General features: G+C 40.5%; 3 protein-coding genes across 3 annotated transcripts in view; 1 reads left to right on the top strand and 2 right to left on the bottom strand.

The window, feature by feature from the left end:
• The first annotated feature begins 616 nt into the window (after positions 1-616).
• Positions 617-6,434, top strand: LOC113544817 (RING finger protein 122). The gene is made up of 6 exons (XM_026943799.3): positions 617-949; positions 1,831-1,981; positions 4,180-4,225; positions 4,314-4,355; positions 4,466-4,548; positions 5,632-6,434. The coding sequence occupies exons 2-6, from the start codon at positions 1,851-1,853 to the stop codon at positions 5,735-5,737; spliced, it is 408 nt and encodes a 135-aa protein (XP_026799600.1). The 5' UTR covers positions 617-949; positions 1,831-1,850; the 3' UTR covers positions 5,738-6,434.
• A 13-nt stretch (positions 6,435-6,447) lies between these two features.
• ppiab (peptidylprolyl isomerase Ab (cyclophilin A)) lies at positions 6,448-11,608 on the bottom strand. The gene is made up of 5 exons (XM_026943798.3): positions 11,449-11,608; positions 8,179-8,209; positions 7,993-8,081; positions 7,705-7,877; positions 6,448-6,747 (listed from the first exon to the last, which is right to left on the bottom strand). The coding sequence occupies exons 1-5, from the start codon at positions 11,515-11,517 to the stop codon at positions 6,615-6,617; spliced, it is 495 nt and encodes a 164-aa protein (XP_026799599.1). The 5' UTR covers positions 11,518-11,608; the 3' UTR covers positions 6,448-6,614.
• Positions 11,609-13,644: 2,036 nt separating this feature from the next.
• The window catches only part of zmiz2 (zinc finger, MIZ-type containing 2), a 41,816-nt gene continuing 35,122 nt past the window's right edge, over positions 13,645-20,338 (bottom strand). Inside the window, 8 exon segments of the mRNA XM_026943745.3 lie at positions 13,645-16,042; positions 16,145-16,381; positions 16,846-17,015; positions 17,603-17,847; positions 17,940-18,008; positions 19,508-19,575; positions 19,874-20,031; positions 20,132-20,237. Of these exon segments, the coding sequence (XP_026799546.1) occupies positions 15,935-16,042; positions 16,145-16,381; positions 16,846-17,015; positions 17,603-17,847; positions 17,940-18,008; positions 19,508-19,575; positions 19,874-20,031; positions 20,132-20,237 (1,161 nt within the window). The 3' untranslated portion in view covers positions 13,645-15,934.

Consider the following 20,338-nt stretch of genomic DNA (forward strand, 5'->3'; position numbering starts at 1 on the left):
ATGGTCCAGTTCAGATGCTCACGTGCCCACTGTAGGGGCTTTCGGCAGTGGACAGGGGTCAGCGTGGGCACTCTGCCCGGTCTGCGGCCACGCAGCCCCATACGCAGCAATCTGTGATGCACTGTGTGTTCTGACACATTTCTATCATAGCCAGCATTAACTTTTTCAGCAATTTGTGCTACAGTAGCTCTTCTGTGGGATCCGACCAGACAGGTTAGCCTTCGCTCCCCACACGCATCAATGAGCCTTGGGTGCCCCTGACCCTGTCGCTAGTCCACTGGTTGTCCTTCCTTGGACCACTTTTGGTAGATACTAACCACTGAATACCAGGAACACCCCACAAGACCTGCCATTTTGGAGATGCTCTGACCCAGTCATCTAGCCATCACAATTTGGCCCTTGTCAAAGTTGCTCAGATCCTAATGCTTGCCCATTGTTCCTGCTTCCAACACATCAGCTTCAAGAAGGGGAATGTTATTCGCTTCACCTGTCAGTGGTATTAATGTTAGGTCTGATCGGTGTTATTTTTCACGTGTGGGTCAGATGTGATTTTTCTCACATGAATAATGTCATCACATACTGTTCACACGTCACATGTGTTTACTTGAGGTCTCGTGCAATTTCAGGGCTGCCCTTTCACGTGTTTTTCACGTGATCACATAATCACGTGTAAAACACTTCAACAAATAATCACACGTGAAGAGTATGTGATTATTTCACAACCTAGCCCTTTCCTGCATGAACACACCGCCATCATCATCATGGCAGCAACATAAACAGTAGCATCAGTAGCTGCTGTGTCGTGACCGCATCCTCCGCTTCTCAGCTACACATGGAGCCTGGCTAACAAACCCTGCAGTCTTTTCGCTGGAGAATGCCTTATTTTCAAAGATATCGACTGAAATCTGTGAAAACAAAGGCTTCATCTTCCACGGACGCTTTCAGAATGGTGAGCTTTGAAGACTATTAGCAACGCGCGCGCAAAATTCTCCGGTTCTTTGCTAAGTGTTTCACAAACAAACCAAAACAAAACAGTTTTCTTGGCGACAACTAGCCAATTTCTGTCCATTTATGTTCCATAAGTCTATTTAAATTGTCGTTTTTTTATAGTCAGTCATTCAGAAACCGTTTCTAAAAGTTGTGACCTTTTAGAAATACGATGTGAATAGAGTAAAGTGGGTCAGTGTTTAGTTTTATTAGCTACATTTCACCTCAGGTATGTATGAAGTTGTGTAAAGTCAGAGACCACCATTTTGTTTTCACTCAAATGGCCATTTAGTATTTACTGTTAATTATTTGGTGGCAAACAAAAAATGATGAGAAAATGTATAGTATATTAATTCTATTTTCAGTCAAACCTTCAGCCTTATACTTATTCATGCAAATAAAATGCAAATAAACCATATTTACAGATACCACACTGCTTTGTATGGTTAAAGACCTTTGATACATGAACAATGAAAATAATGAACATCACACAACAGTAGAAACAGTAATGACTGCAATTTTTTTTATTTGTATTTTATTTGAATAAATAAGTACTGCATAGCTGTTTGACTGAAAATGGAATTCATGTACTGTACATTTTCCCATCGTTATTGTTTGCCACCAAATAATTGAAAGTAAATAGCCTACAGAATGGCCATATGATTGAAAACAAAATGGTGGTCTCTGACCTTTGCAGAGTCCTCAGTGTGTTTTGTGTTGTCAATGTAGACACATATCAGGACTAACATTCAAAGGTTTGCCGTTTTGTAGTTTCAGTACTGTGACAGGAATCTTAGTATATCTACGAGCATCAGTCTTGTACCTTTACTTTGTCTCTCTTAGGGCACCTCAGATTACAGGAGATGATCCGCTCCGAGAGCACTATGCCTGCTGTCGCCTTTCAGGACCTAGTTTTGAATATTTACATAGTCATCTTTGGCACCGGGATATTCGTCTTCATCTTGAGCCTGATATTTTGCTGCTGCTTTATAAGGTAAATTTCATAACGGTTGCCTGTTGTTTGTATGCAGACAGCATCATTGTCAGCTCTTCAACAACATGATATGCCCTGGATCTGGTCACTGCTTTTGCTATGTCCCTGCTCTCTAACCTGAAAGTTCAGGAAGCTTTGCATTTCCTGAAAAAAGTGCAAAGCTAAATTTTTTTTTTTTTTTTGTACACAATATTTAGTATGACAGTATGTGGTTTGGGTTGTAGCCGCTGACCTGGTACAAGTGTACTGGGTGGTGGGATTAGAAACAAAAACATTTAGAGTTTGTGAAACACTAGACTGTATTTGCAGACACTCTTGTTAGACTACTATCATTTGAATAAAGTATTTGATAGACACCGGCTCCAAGGGACTTCCTCCAGCCTGAGATACTTCCTGGCTCAAACAATTCAGGAGCAGATCATATCATATCCCATTTTTTTTCCTGTTGCTATTTTTGGCACTCAGCATTCTCACCTTTGTTTGATGAATTCATGAAGGAAAAAGGTGTGTAAGATTAGCATTGTAATAGTCTGTGTCCGAAGTAGGTTTGTCTTGCAGGTTTTTTTTTTTTTTTTTTTTTTTTTCTTTTCTTTCAGGTGGAATAATTACAAATAGGAAAGTGTACAGTGACAACTAGCTACACTCATTAGCCATTTCATGTAAGGCAAACCTATCATATAGGTGTACTAGGTAAATATACAGTTAATAACTTTAAGCCATCTGTTGTAATGCACGAGATTTAGCACCGCTTTACCCTGTCCAGCAATGGAAAGGGACCACAACAGGACTACCACTGGCCAGATATTATTTGGATGATAGACTATTCTTATGGCAGCAGTGACAGTGATGGTAGTGTGGGTGGGGCTGGTGTGAGTGTATCTGGTACATCAGCGTTTCAAGGATTTTTAAACGCTATGTACACTAACTGCTAGACAGATTTCAGATCTGAAGCACCTCATGGACTTGGCTTGTAACTGACTGACTGACTCATTCATAAACTCACCCACTAACTGAATCACTCACTCACTCTCTCACACAGACACTCATCCATTGACTGCCTCACTCACTCACTGATTGACTGCCTCACTCACTGACTCACCCATTCACTCAGTGATTGACTGTCTCACTGACTCACTCCCCCACTCACTCACTAATTGACTCTCCTACGCACTCATTCACTCACTCACGAATGACTGACTGACAGTTTACCACAATGGGGATCTACTGGCAGTTAGGTAGCGTTTAGGCTCATTTCCACTACAGGACCACATTTAGCACCTTTCTGTTCTGCTCCAGGCTCGTGAGTGTGGTTATGTTTTTGTTTTTCATGTTATGTTCTGCTCAATCAAGACTAGGAAGTATAAAAAATTATAGTACAGTAATGTCACAAACAGACATGTGGGTCAGCATTGGTGACCCATGTCCATAATAAGTAGCCAGTGTGTCAGTTTTTAAACTATGTGATAAATGATGCTGTTGCAACTGTGAAAATATTGCACTGACAATAACATAAAACATAATTAACCTAAATGTAGCAGAAATTTAACCTGCAAGTTGCTGGAAAGAAAGCATCATTAAACCGTTGAATGGCATTGCCAAAGGAACCTAAGTATATTAAATCCACTGAGCACTCATTTGATTAGACAGCACACAACAAATAAATATCTCCACACTACCATAATTCTATAGCTACAAGTAGTAGATGTAACTTATTAAATGGGCAATGATTGACCTATACAGGAGGTGTTCTTAATAAACTGGCACCCTAATGTTTGTTTGTTTATAGCCAGATACTCTTAAGAGAATTACATTTCCAAATTGTATATTTATTGAAAGTGGAAACATTGGCCCCAAAATCACGTGCATTTCTGAAGAAAATGCATTATTTTCTTCCAAAAAAGGGAATTTCTAATATTCATAAACACTTCTTAATTGCTATGGAAAACCATGTGTGTATATATATATATATATATATATATATATATATATATATATATATATATATATATATATATATATATATATACACAAAAAAAGTATATTCCAGCTGGTCTACAGCAGAAAGAAGCAATAGCAGAAGGTAGTTAATCAAAACCCAGTTCTGTGGCATGGTTGAAATTGCCCAGCATTCGTCTAATTATAAATCCATTCTCTCCATTCCTGTCTTCCTAACTCATTATGCTCCTGTGTCTTTCCAGTAAATTGCGACATCAAGCCCAGTCTGAGAGATTGGCTTACAAGCTGGTAAATATGAATCAGCAGACACAACTAAACAACCTGCTGTATAAAGATCTGCATAAACATGCTTAAGTGCCTTTGTTATTTGTTGCAGGTTGTACTGAGAGATGAAACAAAGCACTTGAATATTCATGGGGTAAGTTTTTTTTTTTTTAATCATTTAAATTATGTATATATAAAATGATAACAAACTGAAATTTAGAGGTGCTCAGTAACCAGGCTGCCCGGTATTCTTCTGTCCATTAGCAAACATGCGCTGTGTGTTTAGAGGACTTCAGAATAAAAGACGAACTTGCGATGTTGCCATGCCAACACGGCTTTCACAAAAGGTAACCTGCAGTGATGCTGAAGAGGTGCAGAGGGTCTTCGTTATGTTAATAACTCATAGATGGGAAATACATAGAAGCCCGTTGTCATAAGTACTAAAAAAAATCACAGGTGAGTTCTGCTTTCCTAAAACTGTCTGGTAGTAAGACGGCATCTGATCTCATCCAAGTCCATTTGGACTGACTTCCACAAGGCATGTGACAATAGAAAATGATGGGGTGTGCTGTTATAGGAAAATAACAAATGATGGAGTTGAGTTTTGAGTTTTCGCCCGGTGCGAAGTGGAGTTACTGTTACCTCACCAAAATTGAGGTTACAGCATAGCAGTTTGCCAGTGGCAACAATTTTCATGCCTCTGCCACTAGGGGGTGGTAGCATCATGATTTTGGGTTGTCTGTGCATCTGTCTGAGATTCTTGTTAGTGCAGTAACTCAAGAACAAGATACAAATTTGTAACAAGAAGGACTAGGCTTGTTGAAGCTGGATGCATCCCTGTTGAGGCATGAAGTTCTACTTGTTACTTATTAAAGAAAGACACATTGTATGTTTTATCCATTTTTAGTTATGATTAATTGGTGAAACATCCAGAAAGTTCCTGTTATCTCTTGCTTTATAGCAGCTACAAACAGTCATTCCCTCATCAGCCTCTTTTTATGCCTCTGCCACGTGGTGGCGGAGGCATTCTGTTTTTCGGTTGTCCACGTGTCCATCTGTGTTCAACTATCATGAGAGTGCCCAGGCAAGCTGGGTTTACGCTCATGAAATAAAGGCAGAGTAAAGATGGCTGATTTAACATTCCTCATTTTGGACAATTATTCAGAATTCTACATATGCTTCTCAGTGAAGGCTATCTTATTCTCTTCAAAACAGAAATGCTCAATGTAGGTTTTTACAAGATGGGGGACTGATTTGTCAGTCTGAATGACAATTATTAAAGCCTCAATACTTTTGTGACTGCTTAACCAAATTGTGTTAGCATCACTGATGTCAGCTCATTTACAGTACTTCATTTTTTAGTCATTGTCTTGATTATGTTCCTGCCACAATGTACCACTTCTGATGATGTTCCTGTGCGTCTGCTGCAGGTGTCTGTTAAAGTGGCTGGAGGTGCGCTGCGTGTGTCCCATGTGCAACAAACCGATCGGTGCTCCTAACAAGCACATCAGTAGCATACTGGATGAACTGGTGTAAATAACTGGCACAAGCAAATGCTTCCAACATAAACTCTCCAGTGAATATTCTACAATAGAACGTCAAGATTTGTAAATGACCGAAACCAGCTACGATGGAAGTATGGAACAAGTCTGGAGGCTGGCATCCTGGCACAGGTAGTATTAAAATGTGTCCCAATTGAGGCAAGAGTTCAGTAAAATACTTTTAATGAAGCGAAAAGCTATTATTCTCAATTGCCGATTTAGACACTAAACATTTAAAATCAATCTCTCCATACAAACAAACATTGATTAATTTTTAAAATTTATTTTCCTCTCAAAGCATACAGTGTACAGTGAACACATTGATTTCCTTTTCCCTTAATTACAGCTTTTAGTTCCAACAACCCATAAGTATAGCTGTAGGCTTTCAAAATGTTGTACTAGCTTTGTTTAAAATATCCCACTATAAACGGGGATGAATTCATTTTATTATTATTATTTTTTAAATTTTTTTTTTAAGGATATTTAAGTGTGCTGTTACAGTTACCTGTTGGACAAAAACGATCTGCAGCAGCATTTCCAAAATCAAAAACAATTTAATAACTGCTTTGGTCCTAGAATATCATTCTTTAGAAATTTCTGGTTTGAAGCGCTTGATACTTTAAATGATTTTATTTATTTATTTTTTTAAATGTCTGTGAGGCAATCATAATAATAATAATAAAAAAAAACAACAGATCCAAAGGGTTCTTGTTCCACCTTTAATATTTTGTTAAACAAATGTTCTATTTATGATGCATCTGTGATAGCCATGTTTTGTGTAACAACTGTTTCAATAAGAATAGGAGTAAGGAAATTAAAGGAAGGGAAAGGAATGCACAAGACTGAAGCTAGGTGTTGAGTGGAAACAGTATTTAAAGTTGGCCGCAGTCAGCAATGACGATCTTGGCAGTGCACTTGCCGTTGCTGCTTCCTTTTGCTTCGACAGCCCTGACGACGTCCATGCCTTCGATGACAGAACCGAACACAACGTGCTTGCCGTCCAGCCTGTTCACAGAAGAGGGAGAGCATAAAAAATCTGGAGTAAACTTTTTAAATAGTGGGTTTTCTTCTATACACCAACTGTCCACTTTATTGGGAACACTAGTACATTAATTCATTTATTCAGTCAGCCAATCATGTGGCAGCAGCACAATGCATAAAATCATGCAGATGCAAGTCATGAGCTTCAGTCAATGCTCACATTAAACATCAGAATTGGGGGAGGGAAAAAGAAAAAAAAAAAAAAAAAAAAGTGATCTCTTGTAGTGGAATGGTTGTTAGTGCCAGATGGGCTGGTTTGAGTATTTTAGAAACTACTGATGAACTGGGTGTTTTAATACACAACAGTCTCTAGAGTTCACACAGAATGATACGGAATAACTCTATATATTGGCTATAACAAACTCCATATTATTTTACACTTGTACCACAACACTGTTGAACAGCAGCAAGACAAATCACTGGTTTATATTAAAGCGCTCCTTCTAATACATTAATGTTTCTAATGTAGCAGATGTGCCACAGATTTTTTCTGCGAGATATTTAGTATTTATGGAAGGAGTCTCCAGTGTCAGCACTTGGTAAGAGAAGTAAAGCCTTAACCAGGTTTTCCCACGATGGAAGAATCTTCAGGACAGCGAACTTTGCCCTTTTGCTGTTCCTCGGTAACCAGAACAAGCCTACGTTTGTCTTATTAAATTCGAGAAAGGCTAAAAGAGAAGCTGGTGAAGGAACGACAGTTTATAGCTGCCATAACACGAGTGATAAGAGGAACTAACTTGTTTTTCAGATGTTTCACCACAATTAAATATTACTATAGAGAACAAGTGCAACTCAATGCCAGCAGTGTGAATGGGGATGCCACTGTTACCATCAAGTTTAGTCCTTCTTGTTACTAATAAGAATTGCATCTGAGATACAAAGGTAAAAGTGTAAGTGAAAATACTGAATCACAGCCCTCACCAACTGGTTTTCTCAGTGCAGATGAAGAACTGTGAGCCGTTGGAGTTGGGTCCTGCGTTGGCCATAGACAGAATGCCGGGTCCCGTGTGCTTCAGAATGAAGTTCTCATCTGGAAACTTTTTGCCGTAGATGGACAGTCCACCAGTTCCGTTGTGATTTGTGAAGTCGCCACCCTAAAAGAGTTGCAACAGCAATTCAGATCTAGTCAGTAAACTGAATGGCTTAATGCTCCAGTATTTAAAACAATCCTGCTAAACTTTAGAGTTACAGAGATGGAACAGGACTTACCTGGCACATGAACTTTGGGATGACTCGGTGGAAGCCAGAACCTTTGTAGGTGTAACCCTTCTCTCCAGTGCACAGAGCTCGAAAGTTCTCTGTGTAGAAGTGATCACAGCAAGAAACGTTAATTTTTAAAAGCAATGTTTCATTACTCACAGGAGAAATAAACCCCAGCAAAGAAATTAAACTCACCAGCAGTCTTAGGGACCACATCATCTCTCAGCTGAGGAGAAACAAAAAGGAAAAATGATAAGGATCCTCTGATACAGAAACACTCACTGTTCTGTAAATCTGTAATTCAATACCATTAATGCACAAATTATTTTAATTTAAAAAAAAAAAAAAAAAAAAAAGCAGCATATTAACAAAAAATTAGACAGATATGTTAAACCCGTCACAGTAACTTCTTTAACTTGGCTTCTTTTTAATATTTATCTATACGTTACATAATTTCCTGTGACTGGACCCACTCACTGTAGCCACACCACATGTTAAACCACAGCGACCTTAACATAATTAGTAACAAACCAGTCTAAGAGCAGACTCACTGTACCACCATTCAGTACTGAAGTAAAACAGACCAGAGCAGACCAGACCACAGGCAAAGCCACACTTTAGCCCACTTATTTACATAGACCTGTCACTGCATGACTAAGTGTAATTCCCAAAGCATTTTACCAATAAAAGCCTGAGACCCTGCAAAAGCACATGGGTCGGCCATAGGACCGAATCACTAAGAGAGCCACAAACAGTCCTGAACAGCTGCTGTCTGATCATGATTAATAGTGCAGTTAGGGGTTTGGGATAAAAACCATCACAGTACATTTTCAATACATTACTGATCTATACCAGCGCACTTGGACATTGAAACATGCAATTCCTACACAAAATGCATGAAAGTTGGCAGGTCTGAATTCAGTCGTTTCTAATGATGGCAGCATTTTCATAAGTGAATCGACGGCGATTGGATTATGTAAAGGTCTGCACAGTAAGCTCAAAAGAAAACCCATCACACACACACACGTGTATATATAAAAACCTTAATGCTAACATGAATAATGCATTTTCCTGACATGTCCAAACTACAAAGTCATAGATACCCTACAGTAAACAAATATAAATATAATGTATATTATAAAACAAATAATTGCTATGATTTTTGGCTCAACCCTGCTTTTAAGGAGAAACTCTCAGTTACAAGCTTGTACCAGCATTTAGGAGAACTCGTAGTGTTACGATGAGATTCTTTGGAAATATAACCATGATTAAAACCCAAGCTCAAGAAACCAGTTTTGTTTTTTTAAATACCAATACGGTGTGAGTCCACTCTCCACGTGTGCTGGTTCTTGGCTTTTTCCGGAGACGCATACACACACATTAATGGATGAAGACCCAATAGCTAAAGTGCTGCGGCAATACTCAAACTGGCTCCGCTTACCAACAGGAAGCAACACTTTAGCCTCCAACACTACTCATTTTCACTGCATTTGTTATAAGATCAGTTTAAAATAAATGGAAAACCACTACAGTGTGCACTGACAAAAACACTACGAACTCTTGCATTGATGTGTCTGCTGCATCTGTGCTTTCATTAAACTTTCATTAAACACCAGAGAGAGAGACAGAGAGAAATACAGAGACAGAGAAAGTGAGATATAGACAGAAAAAGACAGAGCGCAAGAGACACACAGCGCAAGAGAGAGACACACACAGAGGACAAGTGAGTGAGAGAGAGAGACACACACAGAGGACGAGTGAGTGAGAGAGAGACACATACACAGAGCACAAGAGTGAGAGCGAGAGACACACCGCGCAAGAGAGACACACACACAGAGGACGAGTGAGAGAGAGAGAGAGAGAGAGAGAGACACACACACATACACAGAGCACAAGAGTGAGAGCAAGAGACACAGCGCAAGAGAGAGACACACACACAGAGGACAAGTGAGTGAGAGTTAGAGAGAGAGACAGAGACACAGAGCACGAGAGACAGACAGACACAGAGCACAAGTGAGTGAGAGAGAGAGAGAGACACACACAGAACGCAAGTGAGTGAGAGAGAGAGAGAGACACACACAGAACGCAAGAGAGTGAGAGAGAGTGAGAGACACATTACATCTGGATATTATTAGAGATTAGAGTCAATCAAATCTTACTGGATTCATTTAAAAGTGGCACTAAATGACTAAATGTGAGCCTAGATAAGCACGAGTTCTACAAAATAATTTTCAACAAGAGGAAAAAAAAAAAAAAAAAATCCTGAGAGTCGAGTCGGCCCAGATGGCTCACCGGAAAGAGTCGACTCGTGCATGAACAACACTTCACTATTCACTACAAGCATTTTAGTTTACTAAGAACTATCATTTGAGCATTAAAGGACAAACACACAATTTTTATATATACACATATAGATAGATAGATAGATAGAGAGAGAGAGAGAGAGAGAGAGAGAGAGAAAGAGAGAGAGAGAGAGAGACGGGGGGTTTGGAGAGAGCGTATCTACTGCTGGACAAATCAGTCTAATGAACAGTTTTTGTTCGGACATGCAGGCTGAGTTGGGAAGAACTCCTGCTAAATCAGTCTCTACTACTGAATAAGTTTTTCCCCTCCTTCGACAGCATAAGCTTTATTTATAGTTAAATCGAAAATGAGCAGATTGACCGCTATTTTAACAATTCTGTTAACAGACTATTAATAATAGATATATTAGAATAAGAGAGTAATTCGACAGAAGTGGTGCGCATGCGTCATGAGAGTCATGCGTGCAGTTAAATTGAGATCTCCCTCCCTCCCTCCACCCAAACGGGGGGAAAAAACAAACAAACAAAAAAATCTTAATTAATCTGATGTAGATGTCTACACAAATTTTAACGTCAAAGACAACGATAAAGCAAACAACTTTTAACCAAATCTGCCACTATGTGTAGTTTAATGGGGACTCAAAATGGCCCCTTTACGCCTGGACAGAAATGAAGATGGCGTCTGTAATGTCTTAAAAACGTGCACTACAGGTCTGGGAGCAAACTCTACTCTAACTTTACAACTTCAGTCTAAAGCTGAACACGTGACCATTCCAATGCTGGGAGGCAAGCAAGAAATGTGCACCATCTATTTTCTGCTCAGAGGCTTTAACCTGAAAATGGAGCCTTCAGGAAAGCTGTGAATGCCATCAAAACCGGGCAAAGACCAAAAAGCACACGAGGTCGCCTTCATCATCCTCATCCTCATCATTATTATTATTACTGCCTAATGCTGCACCAGTCACTTATTCACAGACACGTGTACAGTTAACTGCTTCCCAAACAGTCTGAAATGAAGTTAATTTGTAAATTTTGCCACAGTACAAGGAACAGTCTGAGTAACACCATCACCATGTCTGTAACTGTGTAACTACAGCCAGTCTGCTTCAGTCATATTTAAACAAATTAACAATTCAGCTGCAGGTCATTCTCATCTTCTCACCTCCATCACAACCCTTCCTGCTTTTTTGCCATCGATGGTGATGTCAAAAAACACTCTGGACTTGGCCATGTCGGATACAGACGTGCTCTACTGTCTAAGATTGAAAGTAGACTCCGGCGAGATGTGAACAGGATGTGGCAAGACCGAGCAGTTAGCGAAAACTTGAATATAAAGAAGTAACGCGGAAACCCTTTCCTATTGGACCATATGTAGACGTGAGACCGTTGATTGACAGGCAAAACAGCCAATAAGAGACTGAGCTACCGCATAATATTACCGCAGAGTTCCAATTATCACGAGCCTTCTTCTGATTGGGCCACTGCACTTAGCATCAATGACGACACTAAATTTTGTCCAATAAGCGTTGTGCAAACGGTGTAGGTGTGTGTCCATATTCGCGCGGTTAGTGATGTGTGTGATGGCGCGAGGGCGTCGGCCGGGGATTAAATTCGCCATTATGGTACAGAGGAGTATGAAGAGCGCCAGGCTGTTTATGAGCCATGAAAAGTTTTAAATGAGGTCTCCCTGATTCACTTCTTATTTATTGTGTCAGTATAAATACAGAATGCAGATTAAAATAAGAACAGGGAAGTCTTTCCTGATGAAAAAAAAAAAATCATGGAAGCCATTAGAGGTTTTATTCCCTGGAGGTTGTGTAATGGCGTGTAAGGCTTCCTGATGGTATTTTCCATTTTTCATGGTTTGACATTACAGTGGAAAGGGACTTGATGGTTTAACAGGTGACATGTGACTCACCTGTTTTGATTCTTTTCTAATGGGATTTAAATGAGTCCCATAGGAGTCTGGTAATCAGGCCTGTGTGCAGACACACACTGCTTTAATGGCATTGTACTGAAAATAAAGGACCTCTATGATATTCACTGGAGTTAGGTGTAGGTGTAGCACAACCAGGGGTCCATGATGATGATTATTATTATTAAATTTTGTTACAGTGGTGGAAATCACAACCCGAGATTATCAAAACTGTTTATTATTGAGTATGTATAGTTTATAGCCAGTTTAATCATCAATTCAATAAATTACACACTAAATATAATCTGGATTTCTAACTGAACCAAAGACAATATACACTGATCAGCCATAACATTAAAACCACCTGCCTAATACAGTGTAGGTCCCCTTGTGCCACCAAAACAGCTCTGACCTGTCGAGGCATGGACTCCACAAGACCTCTGAAGGTGCGCTGTTGTATCTGGCACCAAGACGTTAGCAGCAGATCCTTTAAGTCCTGTAAGTTGCGAGGTGGGGCCTCCATGGATCAGACTTGTTTGTTCAGCACATCCCACAGATGCTTGATCAGATTGAGATCTGGGGAATTTGGAGGCCAAGTCAACACCTTGAACTCTTTGTCATGTTCCTCAAACCATTCCTGAACATTTTTTTGCAGTGTGTCAGGGCGCATTATCCTGCTGAAAGAGGCCACTGCCATTAGGGAATACCGTTGCCATGATAACGAAGGATAATGAAGGGGTGTACTTGGTCTGCAACAATGTTACGTAGGTGGTTCGTGTCAAAGTAACATCCACATGAATGCCAGAGCATTCCCACTGCCTCCACCAACTTGCCTTCTTCCCATAGTGCATCCTGGTGCCATCTCTTCCCCAGGTAAGTGAAACACACGCACCCAGCTGTCCATGTGATGTAAAAGAAAACGTGATTCATCAGACCAGACCACCTTCTTCCATTGCTCCATGGTCCAGTTCTGATACTCACGTGTACTTTCAGCAGTGGACAGGGGTCAGCATGGGCAGTCTGACCGGTCTGCAGCAATCTGTGATGCACAGTGTATTCTGACACATTTCTATCATAGCCAACATTAACTTTTTCAGTAATTTGTGCTACAGTAGCTCTTCTGTGAGATCCGACCAGACAGGTTAGCCTTCGCTCCCCACACGCATCAATGAGCCTTGGGCACCCACAACCCTGTCGCCGGTTCACTGGTTATCCTTCCTTGGACCACTTTTGGTAGGTACTAACCTCTGCATACTGGGAACACCCCACAAGACCTGCCGTTTTGGAGATGCTCTGACCCACTCGTCTAGCCATCACAATTTGGCCCTTGTCAAAGTGTAAATCTTAGAAAGCAAACTGTCACATCCTGAATGTAGGCAGTTAGTCCCCCTGCAGCAGGGATGGTCTTGTCAAACAATCACAAATAACTCAAATGCAACAGGATGGGGATTAAGTCTTTACTTAAAAAACATAATGGAAATATTTCACATCTTTAGAAAAACAAAAAATGATTAAGATTTTACAAGTTTAATTCAATCGTTAAAACATAAAAGATTCACCTACACATGACGGTCAAACATTTTTTTTTTCTTAACAGTTGAATGAACAGTAAATGTGACTTGCTGCTGGTCTCAAAGACGCTTCTCCGCTCTCTTATTGAAACCCTTCATGGTCACAGATCTGATGGTGAAATGGACTTTTTTCTTTCTTTTTTAACAAATTCATAAACTTTGTTAGATAACACACATAAGAGAGATGCATACAGGTCCACCAATTATCTTTATAATTATTATAATAACAATAATTATATAATCAAAAGATAAAATTGTATGATACACAAATGTCTTCAAAAACAATTGCACATCCAAGAACTCCTGACCCTCCCTGGATTGTTCAGGATACAAACTGCACATAGCCGACAGCATCCAGAGGGCAGTCATAAATAATAAAGACAGACAAGACAGGATACAGGGCAGCAGACTGTCCTCCTCTCTCCATCAAGTCTCTCTTGCAACCGAACTGAAAAGGAACAAGAGCTTTTCGGACAAAAACTAATGTTTGTCATAGTGTTTAAAGTGTATGTGTATTTTATCATGGGGTACAGAGAGTGTATACATCTGTAACAATAATAATCCTATATCTGTACATATTTTCAACACAGCTCCCTAGTTGTTCCTCATCAGTAACAAGTAATGGGTACTGCCATTAGACCAGACTATCAAGAGGCCATCATACTGCAAAAATGAAAGATCCGGATGTCGGAGACAAAATGTGAGACTGCAAAACTTTCGGACCTGAATGCACTCTTAAAATAACAGAGTTGCATTTTGTGAGCTTGAGTGTGCGTTTGTGAGAGATATACCCTGTCTGCTATATGTGATTGGGTTGCTTGTGCTCTGTGAGACCTCCTCTTTCTGCCGAGTCCTTCTTCTGGATGATGGGAAATTGCATATCTAACGGCAACTAAAATAACACAATGCCTAGAAGGTAAAGGCTGTGTGAATAGAGAAAGATCAGGATTGAGACTTTGTTCCTTCTCTTGTGTAGGACAGATTCACAATCAGCACAGAGTTTTGTGCCAACAGCGCAGGAAGACACCATTGTTTAAGTAGTAGTAGGGAAAAAAAACGAGCAAGGAGGCAAAGAGCTGCGAGTAGAGGAGTGTGTGCCAGAAACACACTTGGTGTAGTTTGTGGTATGTCTGTGCGTTAATGTGTGCTTCTTGTATTTCATCCACACTCCCAGGGATCGAATGTTTTTCTCATATCTACAGTGGCTGCCGGATAGCGCAGGATTGAAACCCCTCCCTCTAGACACAGCCTAATTTTTTTTTTTTTTAAGTTCGGCAAATGAGTACAGTACTTTTCTTTGATGCTACAGCGAGATATGCTTTGTGACTGCATCTCTAAACAACAAGGCAAAGGACAAGGGCATGCAGGCTGTAAAGAGGCTCCTAACACAAAGTATAAGCTAACTCCTGGACTTCAAGTACAAATTTGTGAGATCAAGTAATGGTGTGGGCATATATGATAGCATGCTTGCTTACTGGTAGAGATTTTTTTTAACCTGTTGAGGTAAGGCATGTCTGTGTCTTGTGTTTGCAGGGTCCATTGGCATTCCCAGCTTTTACATGCATTCAAGTTACAACAGAGGCCAGACATATTTTGGCTTTTTTTTTCTGATGTAATTCTTAAAGAGCCTGTAGCTTTATCAAAATTCGGTTCTTCTTGTTATCGACAAATTCTGGATTTTAAAGAATGTCAGTACTTCACACTTGATTAAAACATGATCAAGAATAAATGACAATGGGCAAATTCCATAAACTCCAAATGCGATGTAATTTACACCAAGCACAAGTTAGACATCAGATGGGGTGCTTTTCTACAAATGGATTTTGCAGGAGCTGGAAATATAAAAGGGACTCTTCAAATTAGAAAAAGAAAAAAAACAAACAAAAAAAACACAATAAAACCATGACATTTTTCAGAGGCAGACTAACAGTAACGTCAAAGTCAGATTAAATCTTCTGCACCTTCCTTGCTATGAGCATTTCTGCATTCCAGTCTCAAAGGAACAGAGCAGGCCAATAATTAGACTCAAATGTTTGCGAGGATTCCACGCCCTGATCCCCCAAACCTCCTCGTAGCGTGCTAAGAGCATGTACTGCTGGGAGATGGGTTTTTTAAAGAATGGTGTGGCTAAGCTGGAGGTGGTGTACAAGCTGTGTGTGAACTCAGTTGCTCTCAAACAGTGAGAGCAGATCATCGTTGCTGTTGTTAGGGAGGTCAGGAGGACCCAGGTAGGTCAGCAGCTCATCTGGGTTTGTTATGTCTGGGAGAAGCTAGAGAAGCAGAAGAGGAAAGACAGTATTAAGGTTGTTGATCTGTCACAAATTTCTGTCATTAAGAATTGTTGTAAACCAAATGATGCAATGGTAACTCACCTCAAGACCAGGCTCTGTTACATCGCCTGGTCCCCCAGGGCCACCCAGGCCAAAGCTATCTGTGTGCAGCCGGGGATTCTGGTTGGAGTTGCGTGAATGCATGGGTCCTCCTGGGCCGCCCAGGTTGGAACTTCCATGGAGAGGTTGATGCTGCTGTTGCTGCTGCTGTGGCTGTTGCTGCTGCGGCTGCTGTTGGAGGGGGTTGTGGGATGGGTCCATGCGACTAGAGTGGGGAATCTACCAAGGAAGATCAAAGAGCGACATAAGTGATTATGAAACTGTAAATGCATAAAGAGAAATAGAATGTGTGCCTAAAAGCAGTAGCTTTAAGTGTGTGAAAGCCGTGGTTTAGAGGAGCAGCTGTCAGTGACATGGCAGAGGGTGCAGTAGGTCATGCTGTCGCCTCCAGAACCAGTCAAGGAGCTCTTACTCTCACATGCAGCACACGGGCCTGTAAAGCCATCATCTGCTTTCAATGCAGGATGCTGTTAGTGCAACTAATGCAGGTTAGTGGTATGAGGTATGTCCCGTTAACTTGTGAGTTCAAGTCAAGTTACTTAAGCCCAGAGTTGCATGTGTGGATATTAAATTCTTGAGCTCAACTTTGTCTTTTTTTTTTTTTTTGTGAAATCCTGAACAAAAACTAAAAATATGACACTGCAAAATATTTGTCAGAGGCCCAAATGGTGTATATGTGCTACCTGTCCGGACATGGGGTGCCCCACGGGTTTCTCTGGGGTCAGTAGGCCACTGGGAAGGTCAGCCTGGTAGGAGAGGGGTGGAGGCCCCGAGGAAAACTCGCCCAAGGTTGGAGTGCCGGGGGCGTTGGGGAAGTCCGAGAAGCCTGGCTGATTGGAATATCCCGAACCAGCTAAGAGACATATGAAACAAAATGTATACTATCAGCAAACAGGCTGAGCGTCAGTACTCAAGCTAAAAAGATGGACTTCAGTATTCACAACAGTCAATTATTGCTTATCTGTCTATACATTTATTATTATGTCTTATATTTTCCCACCCACTCGCTAGCTCTCTTCTGTCTCACAGCAGCTATCGATCTGGTTTGAAGAAAGTTTAAATATGCTTCCTCTAACACACATGAAGACAGCCACCACCACATATTTTCAAACTGCCGCTCATGCAGCATCATGGGGGAGCTCAGTGAGCATGGAAGGAAGTCTAATGCCTCTTCAATATTCATGAGCTCACAGACATCTGTAATTTGTTGGTGTGGATTCCCTCCCAGACCATACTGTGCTGTCCAGGGTCTGTTATACTCTGGGAGTCCTAGCTACAGAAGGCAGCACTGGGATTCAAACTCATGATCTCCTTAGACAGCTGAGCCACTCATAGTGCTTCTAAAGCTATATAATGTGTAACTACTTAGAACAGTCATAAAGTTACCCTCATATTACAAACATTACTGGACAAGAAAAATGAACCAAAATAATTAATAACCTTGGCTGGGGTAATCAGGCGTGCTGCTGCTGCCGCCTTGTGGTAAGGATTGGTAGGGCGACGAGGCCGGGCCCAGTGCGGCGATCATCTCCATAACACTGGGCAGGATCATGTGACTGGGGCTGAGGGTGCGACATCGTTTCAGCGCTGGACCGTCCGGATCCTCTTTAATATGCAGGTCAGGCTTCACAGGGACTGGCTTCCAACTACACACTGGATCGATAGTGATCTCCTCGTAGTCCGTACTATAAAAACACATTCAGATTCAGGTTAAAGGGCACTGGAAATTAAATTCAAGTTTATTGAACTAAGGTCACAATCATGTAAAGTAACTTACTTCTGGATATAGATGAGAATTCCCAGCATATACTGATCCACTTCTAGTCCCTCCAGAAGAGCTGTCTTACTGCAAAGACCAGCATAAGTGACTTGAGCATTTCTATAGGAGTTAACTGAAACCAGTACTTTTTCATAACTTGTGATGGTAGTTCTGGTTTTAACAGCAGGGCTGGAATTAAAAGTGGTTGCTGGCACATTTGATTAAATCACTTTTCCCTTGTTTTGAAAGTAAAACCATGTGTTTTGCTTCTAGGGATTAATAAATAAGAGAGTGAAGAGAATGATACATGAAAGGCTGGTTAGCCAAGTCAAGCTATTCTAATGTTAAACTGCTTAGCTAATAGTTAATCTAGACAATTTTAGTGTTATGCATGTGACATTTGCATTTAGTATTGATTGCCAAGTGTCACACTGCCTACACAAGATTAGCTTCAGTGAGATACTTTGCATATTTTGTTGTGTGACCTTTCAGTGGTAATGCAGGTATTCTTCAGGACACTACACACTTTCAACAAACACTGAGTTTTGCAGAAAACATTATGCATATATAACAGTAAATAGTCTTGAATGAGCAGAGAATGTATAGTTTTTAAAAAAAAAAAAAAAATCTATTTGGAATGGCATGTACATCACCCAAAATATATTACATTTATGTAAATGTACATAACACAAAAATGCTACATCCATAACACTACATTTTATGTCTTCCACACACTAGAGATCCCACAGCTGCATGGTTAACTGTTGTATAAGGTTAATAATAAACTAATACTTACTAAGGTTAAATACAGACTGGGTGTGCAGCCACCTACTAAAAGCATATTGTACACGCATGTACATGCATTTATTACACTGCGGACTGAGTGACAATTTGTGCACAAATATTATTCAAATAAAATTTAAAAAATGTTTATGGTTGTGATCAAATCAAAACATCATGAAGAGATGCCTTCAGTCTTTTGATGAGAGTATGGCACATGTAGAATCATATGGAGCTTATTACTTTTATCCATGTGAGCTTCATTTGGACAAGCGATAAATTCATTAGCTAGCCCTCCAGCAAGTACAACTCCAATGTGCTGCGCAGTCCCATGTTTTTAGTTGCCTGGAAACTGACATGGCTAAAAAGTGATAGCTAATGTAATGTAATGTAATAACACTTGACCAGCTAGTTTGCTAGTTAAATAATGGGTTTATGCTTGTTATCCTCCTCCAACAACCATTCTAATATAACACAATGTAATTTAAAAGTGATTTTTTTTTCCCCTGTGCGTGAGCTTTAATTTTTCAGGGTAAGGTTAACATTTGCATTAAACTGTCCATTTGGATCAAGTGTTTGTGCATGCTAATGGTTATACAGGGTGTTTGTGTTACTGTCTGTGTTAGTTCTGCATCATAAGCTCACTTATCAAATATGCAAACCATGCTTTTATGACTAACTGTACCTAAGGGGGTGACTGAACCATTAAAATTTTCTGAGAGGTAGCATTTCCTCTAATTCTATTCACATGCGGTTAAATGTAGTGCATCTAAAAATATCCTGACGCAACAGAAAAGGACTCTTACTTGCACACAGGACAGCGCCAAGTCCCTCTCTCACAGTTAAGCTGCAGGTACGACTCCAGGTCAAAACACTGTGGGGGGGAAACACAGGCAAAGAGAATACTAGTGAGCAACTAGTCTAGTTAGAGCAACTAGTGAGCAGGTTACTTGTTTACTCACCATTTTTATAGACAGAGCTCTGTGGACCCAATATACAAAAAATATTTTGGAGCTCAAAAAACATGCTTAACATACTTTTATCAGCTTGATCCTAATCCTAACCAAACAATGGCTGAACTGGACTTTAAGGTTTAAGATAACTTTCTCTCAGTTTCAAAATGTTATACAGTGCACAAAGGCAGAAAAGAGTCAATCCCCTCATCCTCTCACCTGTATGTGCCTGCAGTCGTGGCCCCGAGCCGGAAGCTGGATGCGTCGGAAAGTGATTGGACACTTGAGGGAGACCTTGATGGCTGTCTGCTCCACGCCATCCTCGCCGTTTAGCCCAGGAGTTCCCGGTATGGTTCCGCTGCTGAAGTTCCTCTTGACTGGATGCAGAGAAGTGAAGATGAATAGCAGCAAAAATGACCAATGTAATACTTTTTACACAATGTAAACAGAGGGTGAACTGGCAAGACTGGGGCTTACTTTTGGTGACACAGTGCTCAGCAGGCAGGAGCCTCTTCTTCATAAGACCCTGCAGCACAGAGCGCACCGAAGGCCGGTGGACCAGCTGCAGCACGAACAGATGAGACTGGAAAGGAGGAGAAAACACAGGTTTACAAACATATTTCATACTTAACATATACTTATCATAGTTATGACAGACTGCATAGTACGATATAATAAAGGCAA

This window comes from Pangasianodon hypophthalmus, chromosome 17 (genome assembly GCF_027358585.1).
Source record: "Pangasianodon hypophthalmus isolate fPanHyp1 chromosome 17, fPanHyp1.pri, whole genome shotgun sequence".
NCBI lineage: Eukaryota > Metazoa > Chordata > Actinopteri > Siluriformes > Pangasiidae > Pangasianodon > Pangasianodon hypophthalmus.

What these genes read in the sequence shown, in the direction of transcription:
- LOC113544817 (XM_026943799.3), top strand. Translation starts at nt 1,851, where the DNA reads ATGATCCGCTCCGAGAGCACTATGCCTGCTGTCGCCTTTCAGGACCTA. An exon ending in AGAGATTGGCTTACAAGCTG is followed by an intron (nt 4,226 to 4,313) that starts GTAAATATGAAT and finishes TATTTGTTGCAG; the next exon opens with GTTGTACTGAGAGATGAAAC. An exon ending in CAACACGGCTTTCACAAAAG is followed by an intron (nt 4,549 to 5,631) that starts GTAACCTGCAGT and finishes CGTCTGCTGCAG; the next exon opens with GTGTCTGTTAAAGTGGCTGG.
- ppiab (XM_026943798.3), bottom strand. Translation starts at nt 11,517, where the DNA reads ATGGCCAAGTCCAGAGTGTTTTTTGACATCACCATCGATGGCAAAAAA. An exon ending in CAGGAAGGGTTGTGATGGAG is followed by an intron (nt 8,210 to 11,448) that starts GTGAGAAGATGA and finishes GTTTCTCCTCAG; the next exon opens with CTGAGAGATGATGTGGTCCC. An exon ending in TGTGGTCCCTAAGACTGCTG is followed by an intron (nt 8,082 to 8,178) that starts GTGAGTTTAATT and finishes ACTTCTACACAG; the next exon opens with AGAACTTTCGAGCTCTGTGC.